General features: G+C 35.4%; 2 protein-coding genes across 2 annotated transcripts; one reads left to right on the forward strand and one right to left on the reverse strand.

The window, feature by feature from the left end:
- Positions 1–6667: 6667 nt before the first annotated feature.
- Positions 6668–7618, forward strand: LOC107034528 (olfactory receptor 5B2-like). The gene has a single exon (XM_015247798.2). It carries the CDS (start codon positions 6671–6673, stop codon positions 7616–7618), a length of 948 nt encoding a protein of 315 aa, XP_015103284.1. The 5' UTR covers positions 6668–6670.
- A 5473-nt stretch (positions 7619–13091) lies between these two features.
- On the reverse strand, positions 13092–14045 carry LOC107032831 (olfactory receptor 5B2-like). Its single transcript, XM_015247799.2, has one exon. The coding sequence runs from the start codon at positions 14043–14045 to the stop codon at positions 13092–13094; it is 954 nt and encodes a 317-aa protein (XP_015103285.2).
- Between the last annotated feature and the right edge of the window lie 1498 nt (positions 14046–15543).

A 15543-nucleotide genomic window follows, 5' to 3' on the forward strand; every position in this document is an offset into this window, starting at 1 on the left:
ATAAAAATTGAAATGACAATGAGATGCCATTTCAGACACACCTGGATGACTATAATTGAATAAATTGATAATAACAGATATTCATACACATGCGGTGAAGTGAGAATCCTCATACGTTATCGGTAATTTTTGAGTTTTGGATGGCTTGAGGCAGAAGAATTGAGCCAAACTCTTTTAGAAGGTAGAGTAAAATCCCCTGAACTCTCTTTCTGCAAAGGAAACAACTGCTGGAAGAAAGAACTCTGTTTCAAAACAAGGATAATCTCACTCACAAGACATGGTTCTGTTTTGAAGGTAATGGAGTGAAATGCTAGAGGGCTGGACTGGAGAATTCTGAATTTTGAGGAGACAAAGACTCAGTAGAGTTCCAATCTAAATTCCTGGGAGAAGACAACTTAAATTTCCAGCTAATCACTATACAGACTCAATTATCAGTGTGTCTAAGGGATAACTTTATCGTCTCCATCCCATCCAGATGTGGCTCCTTCTGATCCAACAGCTCATGAACTGAAAAGAAAACTTAGCTCATCCCACATACATATCCAATGTATAATGTAGAAACATAAAGATAGTAAGGGGAAAAAACCTCTTTCTTAAAGTAGAATAATGGAAGACATGTGAGTCAATCCTGAAATTTTGCTGAGTTAGCATTACAAAGACACACACACACACACACACACACACACACACACACACAACCTTGAGAATGATAGATAATTGCTCATTAGATTTTGATCTGTCTCTTGGTTAAGAACATTTTTCATTCTCTTTCTTAGCATCTGGTTCAATCTTTTGGATATTGCTTTCTTAATTCATTATTTTTTATAATGACTTCAGAAGTAGTGGTTAAGTGTCTCTTCTTGAGGAATATCATTTTGTGGCTCACTTCCATCTATGCAATTTGGAAGTCAAAGACTTCTAAATGAAGGCATAGTTTTTTAAGCAATGCAATCCTTTCAAAAATATGGAGGTTTCTTACCATTTTCTCCCATATTCTAGTAATCACATGCCAAGTTTTTTTCCTAGCTATAACTCTCTAGCCTGCTTCATTTATTTCCCTCCATAATCCCAACCTTTCTCTTTCAACTTAATAGTGGCTGTGCAAGTTATACATTGCTGGTAACACATTATTATATTATAGCCTTGAAAAACAACTAGTTTAATCTGTTTATGTGACAGTCAAGATCGGAACCTGAAACAAAATAAAAGGACATTAGTGGAAAAAGCTAGTGAGGTTTGAATAAACCTTTGACTTTTTAGTTAACAACAAAGTACTTATGTTGAGTTATGTTTGGGAAAATGCACCACAATAATGTAAGATTAAAACAAAAGAAAAAAAATCTCAGCTATGAGGTTCTTGAGCAAACTGGGTGACTGCTATATAGAAATTCTCAATCTTCGAAATTTTTGTGTAAACCTTAAATAATTCCAACATTGAAAGTTATTGAAAATAATTTTAGTGGTAAGGCCTTTACATAGTACCATAAAGCGTTCAACAGACTTTCTTCCCATTGAAACAATAATATAAATGATGAAAATTATATTTTAAAAAATAATCATTTGTAGGGGAGGGTAAAGCTCAGTGATAGAATGCATACTTAGCACACATGAGGTCCTGGATTCAATCTCCAGTACTCCCATTTGAAAATAATAATAATAATAATAATAATAATAATAATAATAATAGTAATAATAATAATAATATAATAATAATTTATTACCTTCCTGCCACCCAAAAAACATTTGAAGTTCCTTGAACTTGTCCTAAGTTATATGCATCCCCCATGCAGCACTATTTACAATAGCCAAGATATGAAAGACAGCTAAGTGTCCATTAATAGATGAATGGACAAGACGAAGTATATTCCATACATAGTGGAATATTACTCAGCCACAAAAATGAAAATTTGCCATTTGTGGTAACAACAGATGGACTTAGAGGGGATTATGCTAAGTGAAATAAGTCAGGTGGAGAAAGACAGATAGTTTATGATTTTACATGTATGTGGAATCAGAAAAAACAAAACAAATAAACAAAAACCAGAAACAAAGTCATAAATATAGAGAACAACCAAGTGGTTGCTGGAGAGAAAGTGGTAGGGAGATTGACAAAATAGGTGAAGGGAATTAAAAGGCACCACCTCCAATTATAAAATAAATAACCTACGGGGATGTAATATACAGAATAGGTAATATAGTCAGTAATATTGTAATAACTTTAAATGGAGAGAGATGGTGACTAAATTTAGTGTGGTGATCATCTTTAATGTACATAAATATTAAATCACTATATTATACATCTGAATCTAACATAGAATTGTATGTGAGTTATACTCCAGTTTTAGAAAAAAGACGAGGGAGTTTATCAATGGTAGACCTGCCTGACAGGAAATGCAAAGGCAATCCTTCAAGTAAAAATAAAAGGATGTTAGACAGCAGTGCAAAAGCATATGAAAATATTAAGCTCACTGGCAAAGGTAAATATATAGACAAATACAGAATCCTACTGTGATTGAGGTGTATAAATCACTTTGAATTCTAGTATAGCATATGAAAGATAAGCAGATAAAAATGACTATAACTATAATACTATATTACTGGATACAAAATTTTAAAAGATATACTTTGTGATATCAATAGCATAAAGAGGGGGGAGGCATAAGGGAATAGAATTTTGTATGTGATGGAAGTTGAAAATAGATTACTATAACTATAATACGTTTTATGTAAGCCCCATGATAATCACAAAGAAAGTACCAGTAGGAGACACACAAAAGAAAATGAGAAGGGAATCAAAGTATATCACTGCAAAAAAATCAACAAAGCACAAAAGAAGTCATCAAGAGAGTGAAAAAGGGGGAAAAAAAAGACGTACAAGACAGAAAACAACAAAATGAAAGTAGCAAGACCCTCTGTGATGGTTAATTGTATGTGTCAGCTTGAGTAGGTCAGGGGATGCCCTGCTATGTAGTTAAACATCATTTCTGAGAGTGTCTGTGAAGATGTTTGTAGAAAAGATTGGCATTTGAATTAGTGAACTAAGTAAAGCAGATAACTCTTCTCAAGGTGGGCAAACATAAAACAAAAAGGTAAAGGAAAGTGGAATTCACTCTCTGCTTAACTACTTGAGCTTAAAGACTTTGATCATCTCCTGCCCTTGGCACAAAAAAGCTTGGGGTTTTTGTTTCAATGATGGAACTCTACTATATTGTGATTGTAGTAGTGGTTATATGACCAGATAAATTTGACCAAATTCTTGGAATCAATCATGCACTAAAAACTATGGCTGTTAATTATTTGCAAATTATGCTTAATTAGAAAATTGGAAAAAAGAAGGAAAAACGAGCAATGCAAAAAGCACATGTATACCCTCAACATATCCAGCTAGATCCCACAGACAATTTAATTACTTCTCAACTAAAATCGTGGAATGAGAACTGGATGCCCTCCTGGGGAAAAACCTCAGAGAATTCCGTGTTTCTCTAAATTCCCTCCTGGTTCCCATGAATTAGCCTCTGAAATCCCAATACGACTGAACTTGACATCATTTTAGGGGGACCAGACTTGGTCATCATTTATTCATGTGATTGTTAGTAGCTGTAAGTACCTGTAGGCTTTCCCCGCCACCCACCTATTCTGAGGATTTGCTATGAGCCTGCAATCATGGCCAGAGAAAACTTCTCAAGATAAAAATGATTTTGATTGACTTTAAATTTGAAAACCTCTTAGTAAGATGTTTTACACAGCTTCCCTAATTTGCTGATCATAGGCACAATTTTGTGAAATACATGGAAGAGGTAATTTTATTACTTATTTCTCTAATAAGACAAGTGACTCTTTCAAGGGCATAGTAAAAACCAGTAGTGGATTCAGGATTTGTACCTGGGTTTCTAACTTTATGTTGGATTCTTTCCTCCATCTTTACCTGTCTTAGAGGTCTGGGCATCTTTTGACCAGTACCTGATGAAGAATATCTCTAACAGTATTCATTATTCCATGACTAAATGTCTGAGTTCAGACTTGTTATTCAGGATTGACTTTGTTTCCAGCAGCAAGGTAAGCTTCTAAATTTCATATACATCTTTAGTGAGAAGCGTAATTCATGCAAAATCTATGGGGCAGCTATATCTACTATGATTATCTGAGCACAGAAATAAAGGTTTTGAACATTTCTTTTCTAAAATAGTAAGTTGAGACTGAGGTTTAAATATTAAAACTTCCATCAGTAGGGAATTTAGTGCTACTTACGGAATATCATCATACTGCTTTCCTAAAAAATATTAGCAAAATAGAAAAAAAAAGAATCGGTGATTCTGTTATTAACTCTTAATTTCATCTTATTATTTCTTCACTGGGGGCAAAAAAAAAAAAAACCCCCGCAGAAAAGAAGTTTTAAAAAAACCAGAAGAGAGGAGAAAAACCCTTATTTATTTAAATCATAGAAATGTTGTAATCAAATTAGCAAGATCCTATGTCCACTGTAATCTTTTCCCCATAATCTCATCCTTACTATTACAAGCATTTTTACAAATGATAATAGTAAAGTGGCTAAAAGCACAGGCTTTTGGTTTGGTCACAGCTGGGTTTGAATCCTAAATCCTGAATCAACCTCATACTGAGTAACTGTACAGCTTTATATAGCTCCTCAAATCCTCAGTTCTCTTAATGGTAAAATGGGAATAATAATACTGTCTGCTTTAAAACATTACTGAAGTTTCAATGAAAAGATATGTGTATTTATATACTTATATATACATATATAAACACATGAATAAATATATAATCACACACACGCATAAATACAATTATAGATGCATATAGCTCCTAATATGATTTGATAAACATACTGCATTCTACAGGTGGTTATGATTGCCAAAGCTTGGCAAGCATAATGATTTTAGGGATGAGGCTTGCAAAACGAAGATGTGAAAGAACTGGAAGAATGATAGCAGAGAATAATGATTGTCAATTGATAGACATCCTTCTAAAGGCATAAAACTAAAATAAAAAATTTAAAATACTCTTCATAGACAAGTACATTATTCAAGATAAACAGCAAGGTCCTTCTGTATAGCACAGAGAACTATATCCAATTGCTTGTAGTAACCTGTAATGAAAAAGAATATGTGTGTGTATATATATATACAGTTATATATATATATAGTGATATATATATATAACTGAATCACTATGCTGTACTCCAGAAACTAACACAACATTGTAAAGCAACTATACTTTACTAAACATTTTTAAAATTAAAAAAAAATGTAACTGTGGAACTCATCACCAAAACAGACCTGCAAGCTAAAGGCAATCAACAAACTAGGAACTGTCAACCCTTGATCTCTGTGGTCCAAGTATGAGATGATTGTAATGAGAAAAAAGTTGAGTTTAAGAAAGGAGACTCTCTCAACTCATCCTAAAATTTGGATTTTAAGAAAGAAAAAAAGCAAATGAATGACTCGCATAGAATGACTAAAACAGCCACTCATGCTGGAAGAGACTGACAGACTGAGAAACACCAGAGAACACAAAAAATTTCAGTGGACCAAGTGTGTGAAGAAAAGAAAGTTGAAGAGAGTGGCTACAAGAGTTCAAAACTCATTCATACTTGAATTTCTGAACTTCCTCACCCACCTTTCTCAATCATAGAGGCTATCATTTCACCCTAATAATAATATCATAATTAACACTTACCACGTGATGATAAGCACCCAGCATTTTACTCATGGTTCTTAAAGCATTATTTCATTTAATTCTCACAATAACACCTTAAGGTTGATTTCATTACAATCTTCCTTTAGTACATGGAGAAAATCAGAATCAAGTACTTAGGTTAGAACCAGTGACTCTAGGGTAGTAAATGGTAGGACTGATACGAACCTCATTCCAGAGTCCAGGCTTTATATCCAGTCTGTCATTTTCCCTCAGAATCACCTCTGCTGGTGGTACATGTCCCTCCTGCTTCAGTTACCACAATAGATCTTCTGTGCCTCTACGTCTCAGCTACTTAACTGTGAAACCCCAAACACTGGGTTTAGATCAGTGGAGACAATGAATAATTATGATTGAGTTAAATTCAATTTTATTTAAATTTAGTTAAGACCAGTAGACCAAAGAACTTCCTGGGTACAAACTTGGCTTTGGCAGTAAAATTTTGTAAACTGAAATACATTATTTAACTCTGTGTTTCATAAGTTAAATGGAGGTAACACTAGTCAACCTTTAAAGGTTACTGAGAAAAACAAATCGATACACATGTAGAATAAATAAGGCAGCTCCTGGCACAAAAGCAACATAGATGTGTAAGCATTTACTAAGCTCACGGAACAGAAATGGAACATGTCATCTGGATCAAGAGATTACTTTGTCCACATTCTAGTTAACAAGTTTATAAAATTTAGACAGTAGAAGATGAGCCACGAAGATCCTTTAATTTCAACAACATAACATATATATCTATAATGTATGCATTAAATTTTGTTGTCAAACCCTTATTTGTCTGAATAATATTGAAGTTAGAAATATTACATAATGAAATAATGTACATCTATCTATCTATTGTCTAGGTATCTATCTGTGTCTATTTCTCCACATTTCATTTTGTTTATCACTCTGTTCCTTTATTTCTTTTTACTATAGAGTACCTTGTGATTTCCAAATCGCATCCATGGAGAACAATACAGAGGTGACTCAGTTCATCCTCCTTGGACTAACCAATGCTCCAGAACTGCAGGTCCCCCTGTTTATCACATTTACTGTCATTTACCTCATCAATGTGATTGGAAACCTGGGGATGATCATTTTGATTCTCATGGACTCTCATCTCCACATCCCCATGTACTTTTTCCTTAGTAACCTGTCTCTGGTGGACTTCTGTTACTCCTCAACGGTCACTCCAAAGGTGATGGCGGGGCTCCTCCTAGGAGACAAGGTCATCTCCTACAATGCGTGCGCTGCTCAGATGTTCTTTTTTGTAGCCCTGGCTACTGTGGAAAATTTCCTCTTGGCCTCAATGGCTTATGACCGCTTTGCAGCTGTGTGTAAACCCCTGCATTACACCACCACCATGACAATAAGTATGTGTGCTTGTCTGGCCACAGGCTCCTACATCTGTGGTTTCCTAAATGCCTCGGTCCACATTAGGAACACATTCAGTCTCTCTTTCTGTATGTCCAACCTAGTCCATCACTTTTTCTGTGATGTTCCAGCTGTCATGGCTCTCTCTTGCTCTGATAGGTATATTAGTGAGCTGATTCTTCTTGTTGTGGCAAGCTTCAACATCTTCTTCGCTCTCCTGGTTATCTTGACTTCCTACCTGTTCATATTTATAGCCATCTTGAGGATGCGCTCATCTCAGGGACACCAAAAGGCTTTGTCCACCTGTGCTTCCCACCTCGTTACAGTCTCCGTCTTCTATGGGACAATCATCTTTATGTACTTACAGCCCAACTCCAGTCATTTCACGGACACAGACAAAATCGCATCTGTGTTCTATACAATGGTCATCCCCATGCTGAACCCCGTGGTGTATAGTTTAAGAAACAAGGAGGTGAAAAATGCATTCAGGAAGGTAGTTGAGAAGACAAAATTGTCACTTCACCATTTGAAGTTGTAGGATCCAAAATGACCTAGTTTTATGTCTCCCAGATTTTTAACATGATAAGGCCCACACTGCACCAAAATTAATGAGATAATGCCATTTCTCTTTCAAAAGTCTATCTTTTTTCAAGAGAAAAAGAAAATATGATGTCCAAATGTGTGATATCTGAATGAGAATGTCCAAAGGGGACTTCAAGTGTTTTAGTGCCTTGCTTGTAATAAACCTTATTTATTATATTTAAGTTATTCATGTTCATATTTACTCTACCATATGGAAATGCAAGGATATATGTAAAACATTGGAAACACAAACCCAGAAGTTTGTGTAAGAATCTCATTAAGTACACAAACACACACACACACACACACAGCAGTTAGAAATCTGTCAAAGTAGTTGGAAAGACTATGGCTAGTTTTTAATAAAAAGTTAAAATAATTTATGTTCAGAATATAAATGTATGTCTCACATTGTTTCTCCAGTTGAAAAATTATTTCAAGAATTCAAACTGAAGAAAAATGTGCTATGGATTTTTAAAATAAAGATATATGTTTTTGTTAGCAGATTTTATTCAGAGCTACACATGTACAACATTTGAAAGGAATGAATAGTTCTGTGTTCAGTAAATCATTTGGTAGAAATGGTATGGACATAGGATAATTTTGAAAAACAAGAAGGCCAGAGTACAAGAAAGGATGATTGATCAATAATAAGAAAACTTTCTGATTTTTCTGTACATGACGACCTTCTCTTACATTTTGAAAAAGGTACACTGAGTAATAACAATTTTATATGTTTTTCCTCTCTGGAAATACCATGACATGGCTAATGCCACTTAGTTGTGGATACTTCGGTTTTAGATGAGCTACATCATGACTTACCACTCCGCTACTTTTTCACTCCACTTTGTTCACACTGATTTCTTGCTATTCCTGGACAATTCCAAGTGTGTTTCTTCCACAAGGTCTTTGTACTTGTTATTACCAATGTTCAGAAAGCTCCCTCGCTTCCTTCAGGTCTTTGCCCGAATGTTATCGTATCATAGTCACACACACCCCCACGGACACCATTCCTTCCTTTTCGCCTTCCTTCTTTTTTTTTTTTTTGATGTATAGTTGATTGATGATATTATATAAGCTTATAATTGTTGCTTATTTATTTTATACATAGTAGTTTGTGTTTCTTAATCCCATACCTGTGTTTACCCCCTCCTCTCTTTTCTCTCCCCACTAGTAACCGCTAGTTTGTTCTCTATATCTGTGAGTCTGTTCCTGTTTTGTTATATGCCATCACTTGTGTTTTTATTTAGATTCCACATATAAATGATAATGTAGAGTATTTGTCTTCGTATGTCTGACTTATTTCACTAAGCATAATACTCTATAGATCCATCCATGTTACTGAAAATGGCAGTATTTCATTCTTTTTATGACTAATATTCCATTGTGTATGTATATATACACTACACCTTCTTAAGCCAACCTTCTGTTGATGGGCATCTGGGTTGCTTCCATGTCTTCGCTCTTGTAAATAGTGCTGCTGTGAACATGAAGCACATGTATCTTTTCCAATTAGTGTTGCAGCAGTGTGTAAACCCATTTGTTTATTTCTGCTTTGATTTCTATTGCTGTGGTGGACTTCTCTAGGAGAATATTGCTAAGATTTTTGTCAGAGAGTGTTTTGCTTGTGTTTTCTTCTAGGAGGTTTATGGTGTCCTGTCTTATGTTTAAGTCTTCAAGCCATTTTGAGTTTATTTTTGTGTATGGTGTGAGGGAGTGTTCTAACTTCACGGATTTGCGTGCAGCTGTCCAACTTTCCCAACACCTCTTGCTGAAGAGGCTGTCTTTTCCCCATTGTATATTCTTGCTTCCTTTGTCAAAGGTTAATTGGCTGTAAGTTTGTGGGTTTATTTTGGGGTTTTCTATTTTGTTCCATTGATCCATATGTCTGTTTTGTGCCAATATAGCACTGCTTTGATTATTGTAGCTCTGTAGTATTATCTGAAGTCTGGGAAGGTTATTCCTCCAGCTTTGCTCTTTTTCTTCAGTATTGCTTTGGTGATTCTGGGTCTTTTGTGATACCATAAAAATTTTAGGAGTATTTGTTCTAGTTCTGTGAAAAATGTCTTGGGTAATTTTATAGGGATTGCATTAAATCTGTAGATTGCTTTGGGTAGTATAGCCATTTTAACAATATTAATTATATATATACAAAATTATATATGTTCCATTATGTGTGTGTGTGTGTGTGTGTGTATGTATGTGGAATACTAGTCATCCCTAAAAAAGAATAAAATAATGTCATCTGCAGCCATGTGGATAAGTCTACAGATCGCCATACTAAGTAAAGTAAGTCAGAAAGAGAAAGACAAATACCATATGATATCACTTACATGTGGAATCTTTAAAAATGACACAAGTGAACTTATTTTCTAAACATAAACAGACTTACAGACAGAAAACAAAATTGTGGTTATCAGTGGGGACAGGGGGAGGTGGAGGGATACGCTGGGAGTCTGGGATTTGTAGGTACTAACTAGGTACTAACTACTATATATAAAATACATAAGTGACAAAGCCCTACTGTACAGCACAAAGAACTATATTCACTACCTCATAATAGCTTATAATAAAAGAGAATATGAAAAGGAATCAATGTATAACTGAATCACTATGCGATACATCAGAAATTAACACAACATTGTAAACTGACTATACTTAAAAAAAATAATTTGAAGAAAAGAGTTCCCTTCTATGAAAGAGAAGAATGGAGATACACTGGTCAGCTTTGAAATCTTGCTGACTTAGCATTTTGAAGGCACCTCAGTCTTGGTGATGGAAGATATTTCTTTATTCAGAGCCTGATTTTTCTCTCTGGGGAAAACTCCATTTTCCATTATTTTCCTTAGTCCCTGGTCTACCTATGTGTTACCAATGTATAGGATACTGGAACAGAAAAAGGATATTAGAGGAAAAACTAGTGAAATCAGAATCAAGTATGGGATTCAGTTAGCAGCAACGTGTGAATATGGGATTCTTTGTATTGACACAAGTACCAAGGCAATATAAGACAATAACACCAGGGTAAACCGGGAAAGGAGTATGTGGGAACTCATTATTTTTGCACCTTTTCTGTAAATCTAAAAATAATCTAAAAGCTTTTATTAAAAAAATATTAAATGGCTCTAGAAGAACATACATCACTATCATCATAGACTTATAGCCAGAAGGGAATGCTTGTATTACAGCACTCTGCCCACACTATGTCTGCATGACCATCTTAGCACATCCATCCAAGAGCAGTCTAACAAATACTGAGAGTATGAATGCCTCTAAGTATATAGAGGCAGAAAAGGGAACATCAGGGCAAATTCTTATCTATAGCTTTATTATGGAATTGAGCTCCCTTGAGGATCAAAATAAAATATATAAACATCGCTCTACCAGGATATTAAATTTAGATTGTTTATTATTCACAAGCATTATTATGTTTACATTATATACGGTATTTAGAATCACAGGAATGAACTGCATTACCAGTGTGTGTGAAGTAGTTTTCCAAACTGAACAGATATTATGCTTTAAAATAGTTTCATACTTTATGTCTTTTTTGTGACTTACTGAATAAAATGTATTTGATGGGCTGCTCATCAATGAGAAATCATTTCTAAGGAATGATTGCAAAATTTCCAGATAACTATTGTGTCCATAAATGGGGATTGAAAGCACTGAGTGAGAATGCATTAAAAAATATTTCAGTAAAACAAAACACCATTCATGCCTCTTGAAATACTAATTCTACATACAAGGTTTATTTTATGAAAGATGAATTATAAATATCCATGATTCAAATATTTAGTGTATTTATATGATTGAACTAAAAGCTTTGTTCACTTATTCATTTATTTAGCAAATATTTATTTAAATTTCTTATGATCCAGAATTATGATCAAAGTGGATAAATCTACTGCTCACATGTAGTTCATGTTCTTGTTTGAATATATATAATAAATAGGTAAACAAATAAAAATCAAGAAGCACGAAACAGGGTGAGAAGAAAATGTCAGTAAGGAACATATATTTTATAAAGGTGACCATGGAATACTTCTATGATGGGATAGGATAATACTTCTATGATAGAGAAACAAAGAGAGTAAGGAAACTTTCCAGGCAGAGGGAACAGCAAGTGCAAACGCCCTGAGACATGCTTGGACATGTCAAGGAAGAGCAAGAAATTCATTATAAACAAAGCAGGATGAATGAGTGAGAATGTGATAGGGATTTTGTAGCTCAACTAAATTATCAACGAATGAGTAGCATTAACCATTTAAAAGCATTACCAACTGAAACTCGGCACTTGTCATCTGCCTCTACGAGGATTAAATCAGGAACCACTGCAGGTGCTGACCACCAACACACCCTGAAAGGAGCTCTGGGAAAACTGGTGGAACAGGCCTTCAGAGAGTTAGATATTTTCAGGAGAAGATTTCATGCGCCCAAATTCTTGCATCTCCTCCTATCTGGACAAGCACTAAAATCACTGAGAGTGACGCCTGCTCCTTGTGACTAGCAGCAAGCCTCTGCCTAAACGTGTTCTTGCTTGCATGTAACGTCTTCACTAAAATCATATAATACTGATGTTCCCTCCTACTTCTTTGGAGCAGTTGCTCAGAGCTGTTGAAAACGCTGTCTCCCAGGCAATAGTCCTCATTTTGTGCTAAATAAACCTTAACTCACACTCTCATATTGTGCTTTTTTTTTCAGTTGACAGTATTTATAGAAAGAAAATTTTATCATATTTTTATTATCAGTGCATTTTTTTATAAAATGTGAAGTACTGATAGCCATATTTTGATAACTCAGAAAACGCCTTTATTATCTCACTTCTTTTGTGTACTCTTACTCTGCTTTTTTTTCCTTTTTGAAAATTATCCTGTGAATGTGTTTGTATCAAGTAACTCAGGAAAGACAGAAATATCAATTCATTTAAAAATTATATTTATGTAGCTGTGGAAAAGTTGTGCCTAAAAAGTATTTACATTTATTAAAAAAAAACTTGTATTACTTTTTTTTTCTGAGTTTAGGACTAATAACAGATTTTTCATTAAAGAAATAAATAAGCTTAGACATAAAAAATACATATATATCCTTATAGTCAATTGATTATTTTACATTCATTTTTTTCCCCAAAACCAGCCATACTCCATTTACTTCTTTGACAAATTTCCTACTCCTGTTTGTATGTGCAAGCATGGGACATGAGCATGCACTTCTAACCCTAGGCTTGTGTATGCTCCTGTTTTGCACGCATATTGTCATTAACATGTGGTAGAAAGATGCATGCTAACATTGTGTTTAGTTTCTATGAGACCTCTGAGATTGTGTAATGGGGGGAGTATTACCTCAGGAAAGTAGGTGGGCCTTAACTTGTGGGTCACTGAGCAAAGAATGTCATACAGAGATGAAACTAACTTATTGTGGAAGCTACATTATTAAAAGGTTAATCTTAGAGACAATTTTGCCTTCTCAGCAACCTTCTTGAATGCACTTTTGACCTCCTTGTTCCTCAGGCTGTAGACCATGGGGTTCACCATGGGAATGACCATGGTATAGAACACGGATGCCATTTTGTCTGTGTCCATGGAATGGCTGGAGCTGGGCTGTAAGTACATGAAGATGACTGTCCCATAGAAGATGGAGACGGCAGTGAGGTGGGAAGCACAGGTGGACAAAGCCTTATGGAGTCCTTGACCTGAATCTATTTTCAGAATGGTGATAAATATGAACAGGTAGGAAATAAAGAGAACCGTGAGAGCAAAAACCACATGGAAGGTACTGATATAAATAAGAACCAACTCACTGATATGTTTATCCGAGCAAGAAAGACTCATGACAGCTGGAGCATCACAGAAAAAGTGATGGACCACATTGGACCTACAGAAAGAGAGCCTGAAGGTATCTCCAACATTTACAGAGGCGTTCAGAACACCACAAGCATAGGAGCCAATGGCAAGACAAGCACACATATTTTTCGTCATGGTGGTGGTGTAATGTAGGGGTTTACACACTGCTGCGTAGCGGTCATAGGCCATTGATGCCAAGAGGTAACTTTCTGCAGTGGCAAAGACTGCAAAAAAGAATATCTGAGCAGCACATGCATTGTAGGAGATGACCCTATTTCCTGTAAGGAATCCTGTCATCACATTGGGTGTGATTGCTGAGGAGTAACCAAAGTCCACCAGAGAGAGATTACTAAGGAAAAAGTACATAGGAGTGTGAAGATGAGAGTCCAACAGTATCAACATGATCATCCCCAGATTTCCAGCTAGAGTGATGAGGTAGATGAGGGTAAACATTATAAAGAGTGGGACCTGCAGTTCTGGAGCATCAGTAAGTCCTAGAAGGATGAACTCAGTCACCTCTGTATTGTTCTCCATGGACGTCATTTAGGAATCACAAGATGCCCTGTGGCAATCAGAAGGAAGGAACAGAGTGTTAAGTGGAAAGAGGGTACAGTAAAATTGGAGTGTATAAATCCTCTGTGGATTATTTCAATTACAACGATAATTTGTTCTCCAGACCTAAAGCACACACATAACAAAAAATTGATAAATAAATTATCTGTAGTGTTATAGATAGTGGAAATTGAGGGATTTCCTGGATTACTCACTTAATTTTGTATGTGAGAAACTGAGGTGCAGAAAGAGGTAATAACTTGTCCACAGTCACACATCTGGCGTGACTCCATCTTCCAAATCATATATACTGAGCCTAGAAATAGTTTACCCCTGTATAGAGCTCATATTCCAGGATCTGTGTATCTCAGATTCAATCCTGTTACCTGTAGTAGTTAGGTTCTGTAAAGTCACAGCAAACAGTGAATTCCTGATGCTTACTTTCTAGCAAAAATACACAAACAGGTTCCTACAAGCCTCCGGTCACATCGTTATCAACTGATCAATCCAAAATCTTGTTTATGTATATTTCTCTTTAAAGACACCCTTTTTAATATATATTGTTGATTCATTGAACTCATGGCCAACAGCACTATAACTCATGCCTGAATGAAGCTAACGTAACACATATTTTCTCCTTAAGGCATATCACAGCCTTCCTGAGCTCAGAAACATTGGATGGCACTTCAGAACTTACACTCAAGGGCTATTTAAATAGGAAAATCACTGGCAAAAAGCAAAAAATATGAAAAAACTGGCACTGTATAGACTGCATAAAAGACACAATTACAGTTTGAGAACTGAAGCAAGAAGGCAGATCAATTGCCTTGTTCAACCTCAGCTGGAAATGTATACATCAGGCAATGCATACTTTTCACCACTCTTCACCTATCCCTAAATGATCATAAGAGCACTGTGAATATTTACTTTAGGACTACAAATAAATTTTAGACATATGAAAATTTGCAAATATGAAATCTGTGAATACGAGAATTGACTCTCTATATATTCATTTAGTTCTCTCAACAGTGCCATGAGATTAATTAGGCATTGCCCTCATTTATTTTATGAGATAACAGACTCAAAGTGGTTGAGCAATTAGTTCGAATTTACACAAGTACTAACTGGCAAAATCAAGCTTTGTTCCTGGGCAGCCTACTTCCCAATTCCAGTGATGTTAACTAAAATTTGAATTGAATTGAATTAATTCAATTCACATTTAAAAATTAAATTCCTTGGAGCAAGCTTAATATTAACTATTAGGAGTAGTGAGATGACTAGTATATACCCTTAGATTTGGGACTTACAAGGGAGTAACAGAGGCATCTATGTGAAGTAGATGCAGTGAGCTAACCAGCAAAGGCAATTCTGAAGAGAAAGTAACGCACTGAGTGTTAGAACTCAAGCTCTGGGAAGAGATAAATATGTACTCTGAAAGTATCCTACCATTTACTATCTGGGAGACACTATCCAAACCAAAGGTTTCTGA

The sequence above is a fragment of the Vicugna pacos genome, chromosome 10, assembly GCF_048564905.1.
Source record: "Vicugna pacos chromosome 10, VicPac4, whole genome shotgun sequence".
Taxonomy (NCBI): domain Eukaryota; kingdom Metazoa; phylum Chordata; class Mammalia; order Artiodactyla; family Camelidae; genus Vicugna; species Vicugna pacos.